General features: G+C 38.1%; 1 protein-coding gene across 1 annotated transcript in view; it reads left to right on the top strand.

The window, feature by feature from the left end:
• The window catches only part of LOC104462415 (DNA mismatch repair protein Msh3-like), a gene marked incomplete at both ends in the record, with an annotated part of 49,286 nt that extends 29,638 nt beyond the window's left edge, over positions 1 to 19,648 (top strand). The window contains 3 exons of the mRNA XM_010074345.1: positions 11,071 to 11,180; positions 12,540 to 12,654; positions 19,564 to 19,648. Of these exons, the coding sequence (XP_010072647.1) occupies positions 11,071 to 11,180; positions 12,540 to 12,654; positions 19,564 to 19,648 (310 nt within the window). The remainder of the gene's footprint in view (positions 1 to 11,070; positions 11,181 to 12,539; positions 12,655 to 19,563) is intronic.
• Between the last annotated feature and the right edge of the window lie 744 nt (positions 19,649 to 20,392).

The following is a 20,392-nucleotide window of genomic DNA, read 5'->3' as shown; positions in this document are numbered from 1 at the left end:
AGAATTAAGTCTAAGTGACAAGAATAATTGAGGTGTCATAGTAAAGGAAATAGGCAAATGACCACCAGTTTTTTAGTGTTGATACCAGTATCTGTGGAGTTTTGTGCTTCATATTGCCCTTTGCTAGTTGAATTACAGTTAGTACAGCATAGCCTAGATGTATTTTAACGCCAGATGGGTCATGTAGACCTATTAATGTTGCGTTGAGTGTGGAGCATTGTGCAGTATATGAACACCATGCTAGTGGTTTTCTTTTCCTCTGCAGCTTGGATGAATATATTTTCCACTTTTTTTTAATGAAGAGTAATGCCCAGAGGAATGGCTACCCAAAAGTTTAAAGTCTGGATATAAATTAGACACTTATTTTGCAGATAGTTAATAATAAAAAATAATAATTAGGAATATCAAGTCTTGTGCAAAAACATCTGGATAAAATTATCCAAATCTTGAAGCCATATTTTGGAATCTCTCTCCTTCTTTTTGTTATACTCATTAGAATAATGCGGTGTTTTAAGCAAAGAATTCAAGGATGATTGCAGGTTTTCTGCCTGAGTGCCAGCTGTAATGACCTGTCAGCATACTTTGAAAACACAGCGATGTGTATACTTTTCGTTCAAATTTAAAGTGAGATGTTATGGGCTCAATGTTTCTTTTTTTTTTTTTTTTTTTTTTTTTTTAAGTTGGTCTGTAATCCTACACGGTCATGCAAAGAATTTATCAAGAGGACTCAGTGTTTCTATTTTTTTGTGGGAGATTTTTTTCAGATATGTGTTGCTGCCACTTTGAGAACCAGTGGGTTTCTTCTGACGGGACTTGGATGAGGAATGCCTCAGAGAAACTGTAGGCTACTGTTTCTTCTCTGAACTGTGATCTGCACTTCTACTAACCTGAAAGAAGAGAATTTCCAGTTTCCACTAGGTTATTTGGCATGTTGGGCATTCACTATCTGTGAACACAAATCTATGGATCAGAAGGCAGAATAAGTTACATGTAGCTAATTTTGTCTGCCGATCTGTTTCCAGACAGGGGTCAGAATATTACTTTCTGTAATTCAGATGAGGCATAGATAGATTCTTCCTGGAGGCCTTTCAGCTCTTCCATTCCCACATGACATCAGTGTGGAAAGTACAACCATCTGCTCCCTGGCCTTCTCCCTCCTTCAGGCTGTCCCTGGGGGACCTCCACAATTTCTTTCTCCTTCTAGTACAGCAGTCCAGCCCAACAAAACAGCTAGACAGTCTTCTCGTACGAGTTCCTTTTTGCTCTATTGTTAGTGGATATTGTATATTTATGTCTATATTTATTATAAAAGGTTCTGAGCTTCCCTTACACAAAGTTGAAAACCAAGCAGCAGGCATACTGTGTCTTCTCAGACCACAGGAAGGTGTGTAAGAGTCTGAACCGGAGCTAGATCCCTTCTTCAGAGCCGTTAACTTAAATGGTTTCAATGCAGTGATCGGTGGAAAGTTCAGATGTGGCCTTCCCGCTCGTAGAATCAATATACTTTCTTAATGTGGTCTGTATTGGAAGTTCAGTGCTCTGAGTAAATTTCCACAGCAATTCCCATGCTAATTAAAGAGCAGGATTTATGTTCTTGACAGTTCTTGGCAGGTAGAGTTGTGATAGTAGTGTGGGAGGTTAGTTCACATTGGTTTATAACATACACGGATGGACTCTCTCTGTCACCATCTCTGTTGTTTTTTTAATATACTCATTGGAAATAATGTTTCATAGGGAGATGATGACTTCCATACAGCTTCTTATTTATGCTGTCTATCAGTGCTAGTAGAATATCCTTTTATCCATCACTTGGGCAAATGCACAGTTGATGCTTCAGCAGCACTCCTCAGAACTACTGTGGATTTTCTGTGACTGCTGTGTTCTGCCGTATTGAGCTTTGATTTGGGTTTCCCTTTGATCCTGTGAAGAAGTAATTAACTTGAATTCAAGATTCTTTCCAGAAGTATGTTGTATTGTAGCCATCTTCTTTTAATTTTAACTTTTTTTAACAACCTCATCTAGGAAATGCTTTCCTTCCTTGGGCAAAGCACTGATTGTTTTGTGTATGCATGTGAATATGTTCCAGATAATTTTGAATATTTTGAGGGCCAGTGGTATTTCAAATACATTAAACTAAAAATGTCTATGTGATTTTTGCTCAGGCACAGCATAATGGAAAGGTAGATAATTAAAAGGGATGGGAAACATTGTTAAGTATTGAGCTTGACTTTGTTCAAACCAAGTTTGAGCCGTTACTTCTGCTGCTAGGTAAGATATGTCTTAGAGAAAAATTCAGTAGAGTACATCTTATTCAATCAGCTTGATCTTTGTAATGGTGAGTTTTAATGACAGTAGGCAGTGATTTGACAGAAGCACAATGGTTATTACTTCACTGAAAGATCTGTTAGGTGGGAAGCCTTTCCAAAAAGATTCGAAGAGAGACAAAGAGAAACGCTTTGTGCTCAAAAGTTGTTTTGCTGTTCAAAATGGGAAAGTTTCATGTTCCTGTCAGTCAACACAAGTATGATCAGACTACACGTGACCTTGTGAAGCAAAGAGCAGTACGTTCACTTTTGAAAGATGTTTAATACAGTGAAGGAGGTCTGGGGCTGTAAGGGGGGTAGTAGAAAAGGTGCTGTTTAGAACGAGGTGATAGTCCGAAATTCACCGTACAGTTCTGCATTAGAGTTTCAAAACTAATTTTGTTTCAAGGTGGTTCTGTCATCTTTTCCTTTACTCTGCCTGTCCAGAATTTTTTTTTGTCTTTTAGCTGTAGTCACTCTCTTCTTGTTATTTAATTAATTGCTAAAGTTCATGAAGCACCTGAAGGGTTTTTTTAATGATGCAAGGTAAGGTTGTAATATTTCTATTTATATAATATGTAATACAGAGCTCATTTTTTTTTTTTGTCTGCCACTCTGTTGTCTGTTGGTGTAGACATTCTTTTACAAGTCCCTTTTAATAAAAAAAGCATGGTAATTTAGGGGGAGCTTTGGGAGTTAATGATCACTATGTTATAGGATAATTTAAAATAGTATTAAGTGGTTGCTGTAGGTCTTGTGGTCAAGTATGAAATTTTCTAAAGTATTTCTTCACATGACTGGATTCAGCAGTGTTCTGCAATAGGGCATTGTCTTTAAAAATAAATATTTCAGGCTGGACTATAGCTGGCTTCTGGGGGAAGTATATCAAAAGCAGATTAAAATGATGATATAATTCCTGGATTACATTTCTGCTTTCTTTTCCAAAAAGTTGCATAGATGGGACTCTTCATTTTGACCCTGACGTTGCTTCTCTGAGTTGAATCTCTTTTCCCTAAACATCAGTTTTGTTGTAGTTTCCAGAGAACAGCAGTTATCTATGTGTTTCTAGTGCATGTCACGTACTGGAAAACTTTGGCTCATTGTCATGGTTTCAGTAAGGAGCAGTTACAACTGTTTTGCCTTTCATGCTGCAGTATTTCCTTTTAGCGTGCAGCCGTATTAGCAGATGGATGTGCTGTTCTCCTGTGATGTTCTCTGTGGGAGTTCAGGGTGTAGCTCCTGCAGCTGTGGCTGCTTCATCCCACAGTCTTCTCTTTTGTGCTACATTTTAAAATTCACTTTGATCTGACCTTGGACATGCTCTTAACAATGTGCTTCTCATTTCTGTCAGCTCCTTCATTATAACAGTGACAGATGCATATAGAGTTTAGTGAAATGATTTGTCTGATGTTGGCGATGGTTCTACTCGAAGTGGAAGGCTGGACAACATGACCTCCAGAGGTCCCTCAGTAATTTCTGCAGTTTTAGAGGTAGGATACGTGGTTCTTCTCTGCCCACTGTGATTATTGCTGACATTCAAAATCAGGTTGTCAAGCAATGAAAATAGGAAAACTTGGAGGTGGAGTGGGCAGAAGAGTCAGGCAGTGGAAGTCTCTAAGGGGTGAGTCTTCATGCTTTGACCAGCTGCAAATACTGAAATAAAGCTTCTGGCCCTAGGGAGGGTTGGAAAAGGACTGTGATACAAGCCCGATACAATGGCCAGTGCTCCTAAAGCTTTCTGGTGGTAACCTTTTGCCATAATTTCCCTTAGAAACACTGATCATTGCTGGCTGCTCTAGTCCTGTCACCATCATTTTCACTTCATTGTTGCTGCCCCATTTAACTATGTAAGCCAGCAAAAAGTTTTTTAAAAGCTTTTTTTTTTTTCCTTCCCTCTACCATGATTTTTTTTTCTGTCATAGAATGCTCCAAGTGCTTGGTGCAGGGTCAGAAAGCTTTTACGTTACCTGTCCTTTCTCCCTTCTAGCTAGATTTAGCATTGGCTTGAAGCTAAGTAGTAGGCATCAAAGCATGCCATGCCTTCAAAATGCTGAGTGCTGGCACACTGGATTGCTCTGGCAGGATGCAACAGTTTATCCCTTTTTTTTTGTATTATGAGAAAAAGCTGGTCTGTGGGTCACCCCATTAGGGTCACGTTAGTGTGCCTTTTCAGAGAAACTTCTGGTGACTGTGAGCTGGTAAACTCTTTAGCATACTACCATGTGCTTGAACCCTGAGTATTTCAAGGAGTACAGAATAACATGCGTCTGGATTTTGTTGAACTCTTCTTTGGCAGAAAGGCACCACAGTGAAATCTTTCTTTTTTTGAAAAAAAGAAGTGTGTGCTAATTCTGTGGGAAACTCTCAACCGTAAATTTGTATAGCTAATGTCAGAAAACTCAGAGCAGAAATAGCCACAGAGCAGTTAAACAAGGCCACAAGATATGACCTGCTGAGGGGGACTTGATGGTGTGCAGAAAAGAGGCAAGCCACAGGGGTGATCCCAAGCTATCATGTGCGAATGGTTGGATCCATGTCTTCACTCTCTCTTCACACTTTGAATCAGAAAGACGTATTTTCCATGGTGGTGTGTAACACAGGGAACATTATTTCATTGTTGTTAATGTAGTATGGCAGATATTAGGTGGGATGTTTCTGTATTTTGTTTTGTGGTGTGTTGCTTTGGGGTTTTTTTGTTTAATTTGTTTGAAGCTCTGCAAGAAAAGAGGTTTTTCTGGTTGGCATAATCCTGAATTGATGAATTGTGATGCCAGTGGTGATTCTGGGGACAAATGTGCATTAGCACGTCACTGTCAGGGGTGCAGGTCGAGGGTACCAGTAGAACAAGCATATGGCAGACTAATCCAGTGTGCTTTCAGTCTCCTAGTGAGACCAAATCAGAGTGAGCTGCATCCTCACAGTGTCATGTTCTATATAGTACCGCAAAACACAGAGGGAAGTGTGGAGAAGATGCTGTGCTGACTCTGAGGGGCAATTGTTTGAGCTGATATACAACTGCATGAGGCACTGAAGATGACTTTCAATAGTGCTGTTCATTGGACATAAACTGGTCTGTGTTGTCGTTTCACAAGTAAACTATATGTGCTTTGGATGTTTAATGGAAAGAACTACTACATTATAAGTTAGAGCTTCTACTCGTTTATCCCCTGTTCTGCTTGTGCATGTGTTGTTTATGCATAGCTATGCATGGTGGAGAGAACTTGTATATTGTAGGTAATTCCCCCACCATGTTTTGAGTTTAAGCCTGGTTTTCTAGCACTCTTTGCAGTCTCTTCAACTTCATATCCTTTGCAAGTTGACTGCAGTTGTACTCTGTCTCATTGTCCAAGTGATAACTGGAGTATTGAGTGCTACCAGATGCAGTATCGAGCTGTATTGAACTTCTCAAAACTTTTTCTTTCACTTTGACAGTGAACCTGATACCATTCTGCGTATTATTCTCCAGCCAGTTTTGTACCCCTTCTGTAATAAGTACTTTCATGTAAAACGTGCTTCTGTAGATCAGTTATGAGCATGTTGTGTGAAACAATACAAAATAACCTCACTGAAGTCAAGCATGTAGGAAATCACCTGCTTCCTCTCCATTCACAGAACCTGTTCCTCTGCCATTGAAGGAAATGGAATTGATTTGATGGGATTTTCCTTTTCTTGACAAATCCATGCTGGCTATTACTCATCTTGCTTCTTCTAGGTGCTTAGAAATAGTTTCCTAGCATTTCTTGATCTTTTCTACTAGGTTTCTATGAAATGAGTGTAGTGTGTCTTACCCCATTCTTCAGACAGGCAGAGAGAAGGAGCTTGAAAAATATTTGTTTGTTTCTATTTGTGGATGCAGTAGCTGCTGGAGCAGAACTGCGTTTGTGTTCTGCCCTGTAGTACCTAATTCTGTCCTTACAGAAGACAGACTGTCATACACTGCCCACACAAGCCTCTGCCCTTTGCTTTTCTGGTAGCCTCTTTGCTCCACTTCCTTGATAGGTCTTGTCTGTGAGTTCCTGAAGCTGAAAAAGGTCTTTCTTCAAATTTCTTGGATCCAGCCTCTTAGCTTGTATATATGGTTGGAATTCTTTTCAGCTATAGTTCTGCTAAGGTAAGGAAAGGAAATCAGGATGTACATGTTAAGAAATGTTGATAGTTTGGATAGTAAAATGGAAGCAAGGAGTTTTCTCCAAGTTTTTCTGTATGTGTATGTATATGTAAAATATACATATATGTATGTGTATATATATAAAGTGTGTCAGAGTTGCTTCTAGGCTTTTGAGCAGGTCTAGCATAAGTGAGAGTATTGGAATGAGATGTTTGAAAACCTAGAGGTCTTGTGGGGTAATGTGTTGTATGTAGTATATTGATAGCATACATGTGGCAACATGGTTATTACATTGGTTATTACAGGCAGCAGTGGTTTATATCATTCTGAGAAGGTGACTGTGCTGCCATTTTCCTTGCAGCAACATTGTCTCCATTTCTGGTATCTGAAGGTTGTTGAGCGCAAATGTGGGAAAGTACTTTACTCTGGCAGGAGAGAAAAAAGCTGTGCTTATAAAAATGTATGCACTTGGTGCCAAAAGAACAGCTACTTGGAAATGTCATTGAGACTTTGCCAGAGAAGCTACTGGAGCTTCATGCCAAGTTTTACAAAAAAAGGAAGAATGATTGTTCTCCTATTCTCACAGACGAGTTCAAATCTAGAGCTGCTGAGCTAGAAGCAGTTGTGTAACAAAGGTAACACAATGTGACAAATAAAAGAAATGCAATTTCTGCTAAGCATGTTAATAAGGGAAGATGGCATGGTATACTTGGATTAATGCATTCAGGTTACCTTGCTCTTCTGGGCAGTGTAGGATTTTTCCCTACAGTGACAGACTGGTCATCTCAGCAGAGTGCATTGTGAGAAGTGCAGAGGCAATAATAGTTTGAATAAAATGTATAGGAAAATATAGGGTGTCTGCACCCCTGCATTTGAATGGTCCTAAAGCAGAATGGGCAGGGTAGGGTATTAGTTAGAAGGTAAAATTCTGGTGTTGTTTGCTTTCCTTAGAAGGCTTCCTGAGCTTTAAGAAAACTTAGTTTAGATGCGTTTGTTTTTCAGGAAGTCTTTATGCACTTTATGCCTGTTTAATTGTGAACTGAAGAGCAGTAATGAAGTGACTCCTGTTTTATTCAGAACACTGCAGTGAGTTCCTGTGATTGATAAAATCATTTTTCATCATAATAAAATTATCATTTTATTGATAAATGATTTTATTTTTTAAATATCTTGACTAATTTTTTTGTAAATTAGTTTTATTTATGTAGGCTTACATTCTTCTAGCTTCTAGCATTTTTTTTCAGTCTATAGAGATTTTTTCACCTCAAATTTAGTGATCTCTTTTAAATATTTTTCCCGCATCACTTGGTAAGCAATGAGTCTTTAAGTGGGTGCATTGATTTTTCAGATAAATAGAGGGATGAAACCCAGCAATGTTGATCCTTTTACATTTTCCCAGTAGGGTGACAAATAAATTAGTCCCTGCAGTAATGGAATCATAGAACAGTATAGGTTGGAATGGACTTAATGTGTTACATTATATACACAGAAGTGTGTGTCTGTCTGTGTAGATGTGTGTGTTTTAGGGTCCCACTCTTTATACATCTATTTACGGACACACTGATTTCATATTCTTAGCTGTGGCTGATGATCATCTCTTCAAGCAACTTCCATAACTCATCTAGTGAGGAAAGACAGTTCTGCATCCAATCCCAGTGTGTTTCAGGAGCAGAGAAGGGGCACTATAGGTTCATTTGTAGTATCAGTTGGTAGTTTGAAACCCTGAAACACCTCTTCTTGGCAAATATCTGGTTAAGGGTCGTAGCAGAAGAACTTGTACAAGGCAAGTACAAAAGCCTTGAAAAGTTGAGTTTCATCATTGACTAGCCCTATCAGTGTCATGGGACTACAAGGGTTGCTTGTTTTCAGGAAGGATATCAATAATAAACTGGGTGAGTTGCACAGCAGTTCATTGTAGATGGTCTGACAAGAATGATGTTTACAAAAACTGATGTCAAATTGACTTCTGATTTAAATAGGCATTGGTAGCTGGAGAGATAAAGCAACAACATAAGCATCAACATATCACTTTGGCTGTGATCAGAAAAATGGCCTATGGGTGATCATTTGGCTAAAGAAAGGACAGACATGAAAGCCTTCTGCAGCAGATTTTGTTTTCATACATCTTGATAAAAATTCAGATTTTTCTGTACGTTGAATTGGTATCTGTAACCTTCCAGGTTTTTTACTTCAGAGTATCAGATGCATACTTTCAGACAGACAAAGTGTCAGGTATTTGTTTGATGATGCCCCATCTTTACATATTGAAATATGTAAAGATCATTACAAATCACTGAATTGTCTAATTCTAGTTTGAACTATTTCCTATCAGTATAGTTGATGAAAAAAAGTACTGCTATAAGAGTTCACTCAAGTTACATTGATTGTAACTATCATTTGCCAAAGCTTATGCTAAGGAGTTCAATAAATTTGGTTATGAAATGAAAGAAAAACACAAATGCATTGAAGAAAATGACAACAATTAATTTTTAACAATTACTTTAAAAACAAGGAGGTGTGGCATGACTCATCCAATGAATTACCCCCCAAAGTGTCCTGTTTTGACTTTGGTTCTAAAAATTAGCTCTGCAGACATTGCTAAGCCTTGCTTTTCTGAAGGCAGCATTATGAAAATATAAGAAGTAGAAATCAAAAATAAAATCCTATTTTAAAAATATTTCTCTAAGTCCATACTCACACATGGTCAACAGGAAAAAACCCTGCTGTCTTGCAGGACTGAATCAAAGGCTTGTACTGTGCTAACCTCCAGATGTCATAGAACACGTTTTTAAAAGTTTAATGCCAAAGTGGTGTTCTTGCAAAAGGCTGTAGTGAGTATACATGCTAATTTAGCAAAGTGATGTGTGTGTTAGAGCAGATTATTAATGAAGGTTGGAGCAAGTGGAAAATGCAAGGAAGAAAATAGCTGATTGCTATCAGAGGTTGAGAAACACAGACTAATTGTCTTTTACAGAAATCCATTTGCTTTAAAAATGTTTGCTTATTTTGAGTAGGCTTGGGGCAGAGGGGATTCCCAGAGGGTCTAAAGACTGAAAACTTAAATGGATCAGTCACTTAAAATTAAGGCACTCAAAGTAAGCAAGAGTCATCTAGGATGTGCTGAGAAAAGTCAGACCTATAAGACTCAGTTAATTTGACATATATTATTGGAAAATAACTTCTTATTTTGAAGAGTTGAGCCTCAGAGACATATTGATCCTTTCAGATTGGAATATGTACAAAGTAATGCAGAAAATATTTTTCTTTTTCTGTGAAGCCCTGCAAAAAAGAGTATTGATTAATTTCCTTCCTGTAATACCTACAGAATCCCTCTCATTGGCATAATTCCAATGTGCTACAAGTATTTGGTTAATTCATGTCCCATGGTTGTATGAGACTGGATACTCTGAGGCCAGTTAAGTTTTGTATGTCTTTTACTGGCAGGTTTCTGTTGCCCTCTTCTTCAGTGCTAATTCTGTAGCTGTGTAATTATGCTCAAAGGTTTCAGGGGGAGCATGTATGGTTTTTTTGGTTGGTTTGTTTGTTTGTTTGTTTGTTTGTTTGTTTTTTTTACCAGCATATCTGTTTAATGCTGTATTAACAGCTGTACAAATTGAATTGATAATGCGGCATCCAATTTTATTTTCAGTGAGCAATTAGGAAAAGCAACCAATGTAGAAAGGTTGTATCTCATAAACACCACACACATACTCTAAACACCACACACATACTCTTCTCTGAGTCAGACTTTGGCACCTCTGGTGTACTGCTTGACACTAAAGCCCAGGTACTGAGCAACTTTGAGCTCATGCACATTGTGATGAATAAAGGGTTTTTACCACTGTCTTAAATAAGTGGGCTGTTGAAACAGGGGTCCCAGGAAACAGGCTAGATTAATTTCCCATGGGTTGCAAAACTGGCTGAAATCCTGTACTGCTGTAATTCTCAATTACTTGCTGACAGTAGGGGAGGATTCATGGAAAGATCTTATTTGGCTTAACAGTGGAACAGAGTAAGTTCGTTATATTTGCTGGTGTTATAAACTGTGAGGAACTACTGGCATGTTGGGAGGACTGGGTTATCTTTAATAACATCCTTGGCAACCTGGACTGCAAAAATACTGAAAGAAATCAAGTCCTTTAGCACAAGGAAGAGAAAAGTCTTCAAGTAGTTATGGAAAAAAAAGGACAGGAAGACTTTATTTCAGCTGCATATAGGAAAACATGCAATAGGTTAATGTTGGAAGAGGTTGTACAGCATAGAACAAAGCCTTTAAAGGATAATTAAATATGGTAATAATAGGATAATTGCTTCATTGTTTAATAATTTTAAGTCTTTAAGAATAGATAAGGCAAATACTTGTTATGGTTGATGAAAAGATATTTACATCTACCTTGGAGGAATACTAGACAACCTCTTGAAGTCTCTTTTGGGCTTGCTTGCTGTTGCTGTTTTATCTGTTTGCACTTTTATAATGGAAAGAAGAAGGGTTTAAAAAACCCTGCCACACTCTTAGAAATGTTCTCAACCTACCCAAGTAGCTCCTTATCCATTCAATTCTAAACAAAAGGAAAGATGAAAGTACACTTTTTAACCTACTTAAGTGTTCTTCGTGAAGGGATCAATAAATACTGAAAGTCAATTATTTTTTCTTTGCAGGTTACGGGATGACAGAATTAGGATAGAAAGGATGGAAAAACTCCATTTTGAATACAGCCATGCTTTCCAGATGGTTACTGATTTTTATGCAGAAGTGCCTGGTACTACAGGTATGTCATTCAGAATGTCTTTGAAACATGCCTCCTGTTAGTTTTTACCTGGGTAAGGAATACATGTGAATGCATCACATCGGGTCTCATGGATTCATCTATGTCCAATTTAAGTGTTCCCTAGCTTGATCCTCCTCTGTTAAGGAGAAACCATCATTACTCCAGAATTTCCCACTGGTCTGAGGGGCCTCCAGTTCTAGGCACATCTTACCAGTAAAGAGCAAAACGAAGAATGCATTGAGTTCCTCAGCCTCTTCCATGTCCTTCGTCACCACTTCTGCTGCCCCATTCAGCAGTGGGCGCGCATTTTCCCTTGTCGTACTTTTGCTGCTGGTCTACTTGTAGAAGCTCTTGTTGCCTTTCATGTACCTTGCCAGTCTCAACTCCAGGTGGGCTCTCGTTTTCCTAACCTGATCCCTGCAAGCTCAAGCAATGTCTATATATTCTTCCTGGGTCACCTGTTCCACCTCTCAAACGCCTCCTTTTAAATGTCTGAGTTAATTGGGAGCATCTTGTTCATCCAGGCATACCTTCTGCCACCTTTGCTTAATTTTCTGCACATTTTTTTGAGCTTGGGAGAGGTGAACCTTGAAAGTCGACATTATTTAAACAGAACTGAGTACAGGGCTAGCATCCCTTTTTTTTTTCATAGGTTGAAGATGTGTGTTTAGACAGATTTAAAGACACACATATATAGCAACTGAGGGAAATTGTTCAACATCTGAAATGTTTCTTCAAGTTCTTGTGTGTGTTAACACTCTAAGAACAGAAGAACAGCTTTAAAACATCCCTGAAAAAACTTAATAAGGTTTTAAAAAATACCATTTTATGTTGAGATCATGGAGTGAATTTTCCTATTGCTGCAGCTGGAACAGGGACTGTAGCAGAGTACTGCTTAGAAACACTATCAAATATGAATAGCTGTCTCACCAAGATGGAGCCGTATTCTGCAGATTGGCCGACGAAGATAAATCATCAGCACATGTGCCAAGCCCTGTTCATTCCTTTTAACTTGCACAGATGTTGCCTGCAATAATGGAGATCTCAGAATTCAATTCTTAGTTTGTATATTTAGAAATTTCTTGTGCCAACAGTTAGTAATTTTTATGAAGAAAGACCTGTGGAGTCAGGTGTTTTATGTTTCATATTGTCTTTACATTATTGTAATGTAAATTGTAATTCTTTGGAACCATAAATGTTATTTTGGAGCCTCACTTTATATTGAGTTGTAGCTATCATAAAACACTGTACATAGATTACAGATTTCTATCTGATTCAATTGAAAAAATGGATCACGCTTTTTCTAAAATACATAAGTAGTAAACAATATGTTAAAAAGAAAGTAATTTTTTTTTTTAGGTCCTCAAAAACTGTCTGTAATACTAAGCTTGGATAAGCCTGTTATTTGCTCTCTGGCAGCAGTAATTGCATACCTCAAAGAATTTAATCTGGAAAAGATGCTTTACAATCCAAGGTAAGTTGCCTTATATAAACTTCGAATTCAAAGCACCAATACACCTACCAGTGTCACGTTGCAGGTTTTAGCAAGCAACTTCCCTTCAATGTAAAGAATGCACCTGCTAGAGTGATAAACATAGTCTTTTTAGAAATTATACCTTACATTTGGGCTCGTAATCAGAGCTGAAAGAATACAGTGATTTATTCTTTTTAAGTGGTGTTTCATGAAAATCTTTATGAAGTATGTCTGTCTAGAAATTACTATCGGTAATGTAAATTAACGTGTACTGCTGCCAAGTGTTACTGAAAACAAACAAGGTGCAAAAACTAGTAGATACCAGGGGGAAATTTTAAAGTTTGTTAATCAACATCAGCCAGTATATCTCAAACTCAGTTTTATTTTGTGAACAAAATTTGTGGCTTTTTGTCAGCTTTAAAAAAAAAAAAATTAATGCTGTAATTTAGCTTTGCAGATGACGTTTTATTTTGCCAGAGGTGTATAAATAATTTTCTCTTTCTATAGCTGTGGTAGCAGGTATAAATGCTAATGTGCTGCAATGTTTAGACAGTATTCAGCAGGTCTGTTTGAGTTGGTGAACCTAGTTATCAATTATAAAGAAAACAGACCTTCAACACATCCTAGCTTTCTCAAAAATCCCTTGAGTTGGCTCAGTGGTAACTCAGAGTGGGGGAACTATCATGAAAAAAATTGTTGATAGACTGTCACCATTTGTGCAAAGTTACTACAAAAAAACGCAGATATGGCAATAATCTTGTCTTCCCTTAAGTAGTCCCAACACTTAGGTTTATTAGATATGCTCAAATGAGTACTCAAAATGTGTAACAGGATTGTGCAAGTGGAATCAAGTGAGAATGGAAAGATACTGCCACTCAAGCATCTTTTTATCCTGCCTTGTACCAGTATAATAGATTGCTACCTGGCTTAGGTTTGAAAATATCATTGAGGTTTATTACATGCTTTAATAAAACAGCTTAATCTGTCATGAATCCTGTGAAAAATATTCTCTGGGTTGTGTCATTATTCCTCTGTGCTGTAAGTAGGCAGGATTTAACAAAGTAAGTCTGTCTGCAAACTGGACACTTAGAAATATGTCATGTCAGTTGTAGATCATTTACATCTGTTACGAGATTCTTAAAGTTTCAAGCCTTATTTTGAAGGGCTCCCTACATTACCAGTTTTTATAAAATGCAGCTTCATTTAAAAAAATGACTGCAGATATCAGCTTTAAACGTTTCTCAAGTATCTACTACAATATTTGGAAATTATATATACCTGAGTTTTCTGGATTTCGGACTGAATTTTTGTCCTTTAGTTGCCCTTTCCCTCTCCAAGTGCTATTAAAATGTTAACAAAAAGAATTCCCGTGGCATCTTCTAAGCCGTCTCCCCTGCCTCATCCATCAAGAAGCACTCTCATCTGTGGTGTTCCAGCACTGTGCTGTTCCTGCTCATCTTCTTTGATTGGCTTTTTGGAGAAATCTTGTGAGAGTTTCTGAAGAAGAAAGTGAACTCCGAGGAAATGCTGTTCCATGGTCACACTTGTAGATCACTATTGTCACAGTGCCCAATATGCAATCACATGTAAGTTGAATGTTCTTTCAGATGGGAGAAATACAAAATCCATCTTTTATGTAGAAGTCATTCAGTAGCAGAGGAGAAACATCATTACTTGAAGGCTTATCTGGCAGAAGTCAGTCACATTTGTAATAGCTGCATCTTAAAATCAAGTATAATTACAGACCGGGAAGGAGAAGCACCAAGTCTTAGAGTTGACATTTGCCTGCTGAAGGTTGCTCTAATGCACTTCATGTGAATGTATGAGAATCTTGAGTGGAAAGGCAATGAACTATTTGGTATCTTGGTGGTACACAATGAAGAAATAAAATACATTATTTGAGAGAACTTTGTTCCTGTGCTCAGGAGCTTGGATTCTACTGTATTTATTTTTAAAGACTTTTTACTGCTTTGACTACCCGGTACTGAATTCTACCTGCTGTTTTTAGCGTGTCACATATACTGAAATAGTGAGCCAAATACTGAGGCAAACTCAACTTCAGTATTTTTCCTAATGCCAGCGAAATACTATCTAAACACTGAAAATGGGAAGCCTTTTAATCAAAGGGTGTCAGGCTGATGGATCTGTGATTCTGCAGAAAGTAGAAGAGAAATACTTCCATTGCACTGTCAAGCAACTTAAAATTCCTGGGAGGATTCAGGTCAGTGAGCATATACTGATGAGTCAGTGAGCATGAAGTCGGAGTTGTGAGATAGTTTTCAGTTTATTAATTTAAGTGACACAGATCTGGATGAAAAAGACCTATTTGACAGGAATAATGACAAAAAAATTCCTTATGCCTCTGTACCTTCTTCGGATAAACACTCTTCTCCCAGCTGAACAAAATTCCATCTCAGTTTAATAGTAAGAGTCATGAAACATTAGGTAAGTGATGAGAGACTCTCATTACTAGGGGGAAACAAGTTTTGTTTTAATATTTAGATGGAGCTTTTATATCCACTTTTAAGATCCTAAATAAAGCAAAATATTAGAAAGAAAAAAAGATTTCTGCCATAGCAGAACCATGGGACATGGCTAGGCTGCATTACAGCTCTAGTAAGCAAGTAAAATTAGATTTAACAATGAATGACACAAGCTTTTTATAATCATTGTGTTATAATACCTTTACATACTAAGAGACCTTTATTGTCTTTTGACAAGAAGTTGGTACACATCTAGGAGAGGTTTTTCAAATACAGCTGAGTACCAGTTTTGTTTGAAAAAACATCATTTGCATAGCAGTTATTAGGAAATTTGTCTTGGTGTATTTTAATTTTATCTACACATTTTCCAGCCTATTGGAGATGGAAGAGAGAGACTGTAGTTAGATTTTGAACAGTGATAGATGAACTTCAGTGAATGCAGGGAGTGGAAGACCCAGGTATCTTCCTGAAGGAAGGGAGTGGCTTTTGGATTGGAGAACCACCAGCAGTGAAGAAAGAAAACAGTGTCAGAAGTGAAAGAGGAGAGCAGAGGGTTAAAATGGCTTTGAAGGAGGAGAGGAAAGAGAGAAAGAATTCAAGAAGATGAGACATGTTTGATTGTACTTTATAATAGGAGTGGAAGGCAACATGAAATCGAGAGAAGTAAAAATGTAAGTTCTTAATCTTAAAACGGTGGACATCCTTGAATTTTCAGAGGAAGTTTCATGGAAATTGAGGGAATGGTTTTCATAAGGCTTTTGTATCTCTTGGGTGCTGATGTAGTCAGAAACGTGTTGTACACAAGACACTGCATAGGTTTATTTACCCTCTCTCACTATGAGAAAGGGAGTACTTAAATGATTTTGAGAGGTTTCAAAGTCAGCTCAGGAGCATGAGGGACTGAAAAAGGAAGGGCATGGTTTTCATACATTAATAAGAGGTGCTGCAGGTGGGACCTCTTGCACTGTGGACATTTGGAGCTTGTAGGAGTGCTGAGGCTGTGTGCAAGGAAAGCAGGCTGAGACATATGGGTAGAACAGGGTTGCATGCCCACTCCTTGGGGCGAATTCAGAGAAGAAAAAGAAGACTAGTGCAGGATAAAAATGATGATGGTTATTTTTTTTTTTTCTTAAGTCTTCCCCCATCCTCTGATTTCTGTTCTTGTTCTTCGTTTTGTTTTTTCTGAGTTTTGTTTTTTGTGTGTTTGTTTGTTTGTTTGATTTTGTTGCTAGTTTAGCTGGAAATTTCTGGACTCCTATCATATTAGTTATCCAGACCAGAAGTTCTAGCCCTGTGGCAATATTTGCTAATAAATTTAAAACTGGTTAATTAAATATAAAACATAATCTGGGCATGACGTCCTTCACTACTTGGACTGTGGTGAATGGCTTTCATACCTAAAGAAACTAGTGCTTCTGAGAAATGGAGAGACTTGTTTTTACTCCTTAAAGCTCAATAGGGATTCCTGCAACTCTTGTCTACTGTGGTTTATTCACCCTTAGAAATCTCAAAGACTTGGACTCTAGAGGTCTGTAAAGAGAATATGCTGCTTAGGAGGCTTTCAATACTGTGCCTTGCAGCTTCACTGCAAAGTTTTTACAGATTTGCAAAATCAAAGTAGTAGAAAACTACTGATCTGTATAACATGCATTCACTTAGTCTGGGTTACTGAATATGAAATTATGTATAATATCTCCTGTGGAGAGAATAATGAATAAAGCTTAAAAAGTGCTCTTCACTGCAAGCTTCTCAGGAGGCAGAATGACCGAGAAGATCCAATTTCGCAGGCAGCACATAAGAATTGAGGCTGAGGATGTTAGCTGTTCTAAAGCAATCATAGTAACCCTTAATGCTCATCATCAATTGTAGTTCTACTCTGAAAAGTCATTTTATGAGTAGGAATTTCTTTCTTGTGGATATTCCCCAAAAGTTTCCTAAATCTTACTAGAAATTTGTGGGGTTTTTTGTTTCCTCTTTTCATTTTTGTCGGCCTGGATGGCGTGATTCTACATCGCCTTGCTTCTCAGTAGTGGAATTGCTGTCTATTTCCATCGCTTGTGTTTTGTGCTTTTTAAGTACTTGAGACTGTTGCAGGTTTGTTCTTTGAAACTCAGGTCACACTGTCACCTACAGAAGGAATTATTGCATTGTCATTCAGTTGAAGTGATTTTGAAGGGTCATTTTTACTGGTGCAGCAGATGGCTGATAGCACATTAAAATTTCTCACAAGGAATGTGTTGACACCCTTGCTGCAAAACCAGCACTGACTTAGTATTTGTTTACAACCTTCGTATGTTATTTGGTCCCTAAGTTCCCTACAAAGAGTCTGTTCACGTTTTTATAAAGTTCTGATCCCAAGCTGAAGGAAGATGAAGGGGTGGAAGCAAAACATGTTCTGTGCTGTGACATCTGGAATTGTTGGTTGGGCATATGCCACAGTTGATCTTGGCTATTATTCATATACTATAATCTCTCAACTACAAGGGTTAATAGCAGGGTGGAGTAATTCAGATAAAGCAAACACCTGGATAATATAAAACATATGTAATTTATGCTGTGAGAACAACTTTAGTATATCTGATTCTGAAAGAGTAGTGAATATACTCTGCAGTGGAACAGTTACCTGTCTTTAAATACTACCAGAGAGCAACGTTGTTGTGAACACTATGTGCTCTGTGTTAAGTGCTTTGAAGCAAGGTGTAGTGGGGAAACACAAGAACCAGTAAATCCACAATCTTGAAATTCACTTATGGGTGATTTGAGGGTTGATAGAAAGAGCCAAAAGCTCCTTTTCGCTTTCGGGAAGAGATGGAAAAGCATGGTGCTTACTCAGCTGGGTTTAAGAGATGAGAGGTTTGAGTAGTGGCAAATTGAAATGCAGCAAGTGGGGAAACTGCAGTTTAGGTAAGTCCTAGATGATGAAAAAGAAGTGCTTTTGGAAGAGTGGGTAGCTTTTGTTGTTGATCATAAGGATTGGAAGCCATACAGAAAGAATTCCTATTTAATTCTTGCCAACTTCAGCAGTTGTGACTGAAGATAATAAAGGAAGTATTGTTTTGTTGCCCACAATGTTGTGTACTTTAGAAAGTGCTGCTGCTTTTGCCTCCAAGGTTTTGTTTTCCTGGTCAATTTTGTTGGTTGCTGGGATAGCACACTAGAGCAGAATGATTATGACTATGGGTACAGTTCTGAGTCAGCTGTATTTCCGAACTATCATAGAACTTCTTGAGGACACTCAGTTGAATCTACTTTTTTTTTTTCCTTTAAATTATGTGGAAAATACTTATAATTTGGTGCCTTACGTAGGAACAAATTTGCTATCAGGCCCAAGCAACTGCATGGAATGTAAATGTATAACATTAGTCTCTGAATATTTCATGTTTCTGAAAGTTTTAGTGCTGTTTTTGTTTTCAGTATAGCAATAGTGCAGCTGTGTGTGCCTAACAGAAAAGTTTGAGCATTTGAGTGCGCCTCCAGGGAGTTTAAAATTGAATGCACTGAAAAAAATTTTGTGAAAAGTCGAGAAAGCAGTTTTAAATCCTACCCAGCAAGTCATTCTGTTTAGTCTAAGGCAATAAAGAGTGTCCTATATTTGCGCAAAGGGCAGTCAGCAGTATGATTAACCTAGACAATCATGACTTGATTTGTCAGAAGCATTTAGTGAGGATCTTGCACTTCACTTCATGGTCCCGACTACCACATGTGTATGTCTGAGACTGAAATAATTTTCATATCTAATATGATTACACATCTAATACAATTATTTTATTAACGCTGATTCTAAACCAACGCAGCCTTTAGGTTGATCTCATCCTGTTCTGTTAGGGAGTGTAAAGGTCAAGTGATTTTGGTCATGGTTATTTCATATGAAAATAAAATAGTTTAAATATACCCTATTTTTATTTTCCTAAATAATTGCGCTAACAGCCTGTTTAAATTTGTAGTAGTAGAAAATAAGAATATGTATTTTGATATGCTGTTTTGATGATGAGTTGTGTTAAAAGTCTGTTCTGTTCTCAAAGTATTAATTGTTAATCCCGTCTCTGTCCTTGATCCTACAGTGATCATAACAGAACACTAACGAAACCACATACTTTTTCAATTTCATCATAGACTAAAGAAGGGATACTTCCTTAACCATTGAGCGGAACAGGATTAGGTAAAAGGAGAGCTGGATTTTATTCAGAGATTTGTCAGAGTCATTGTAGGAAACTGGGAAGTGAGTCATAAATCTTGTTTTCCCAAGCAGTAAATTAAAATAAGTTATTAATGTTCGGTTCTTTTATTTATTTGAATAGATTTTAATTTCTTACTTGATTTTTTTTTGCATAACTAATGAATTCTCTAATGTGAGAAACCTGAGAGTATTTCACTGTTATGTCTGTGCCTGAATTTAAAATATAACATATGAAATTCCTCTCCCCAGCAATTTCAAACGGTTGTCAAGTGAAGCTGAATACATGACAATTAATGGGACAACAATGAAAAATCTCGAAATTTTACAGAATCAGGTAAAGATAAATGTAATTTTTTTTAATAAATGCTGGGACTTTCACAGCTGTGTGATGGGTTAACCCTTGGCTGGGGGCCAAACCACACATACCCACTCGCACAGTTCCTGCCCCCACCCAATGATAGGGGAGAGAATTAAAGGGGTAAATGGAAAAGAGGACTCGTGGGTTGAGATAAGGACAATTTAATAACTAAACTACAATAATATTGAAAATAATACTATATACAAATATACAAATGAGTGATACACAGTGATACTGCCCCCCCCACCTGATGACCAAAGGCCCAGCCCGCTCCCAGGCCAATGATCCCGGAGAAGGGAGAGAATGAGTGATACACAGTGATACTGTCCCCCCACCACCCGATGACCAAAGGCTCAGCCTGTTGCCAGCTAACGATACCAGAATTACACTCATGATTCCCCCAGAAGGGGGGGTGCACTGCTCCCAAAGGCACTCACGGAACGGAGATAACAGTCCGAGCATCCCAGACCAAGAGCTGACCGGAGTGGGGGGAAAATGACCACCTGGCCCCAGCTAACGATCCCTCCGGAGAGGGAGGGTCCTGAAACTCATGGAACAGAGATAACGACTCGAGCATCCCAGACTGAGAACTGACCAGAGTGTGTGTGGGGGGGAGAGTCCTTAGGAGAGCGATGTGGAGCCAGAAGAGAGCACCAAAACCAAAAGCCACTGGGACCAGGAAGCGAAGGCAAAAGAGAGCAATCTCCCGGAAGGGTCCTC

Source organism: Pterocles gutturalis, unplaced genomic scaffold (assembly GCF_000699245.1).
Source record: "Pterocles gutturalis isolate BGI_N339 unplaced genomic scaffold, ASM69924v1 scaffold16487, whole genome shotgun sequence".
Taxonomy (NCBI): domain Eukaryota; kingdom Metazoa; phylum Chordata; class Aves; order Pterocliformes; family Pteroclidae; genus Pterocles; species Pterocles gutturalis.
This window is presented reverse-complemented; position numbering and strand designations above follow the sequence as displayed.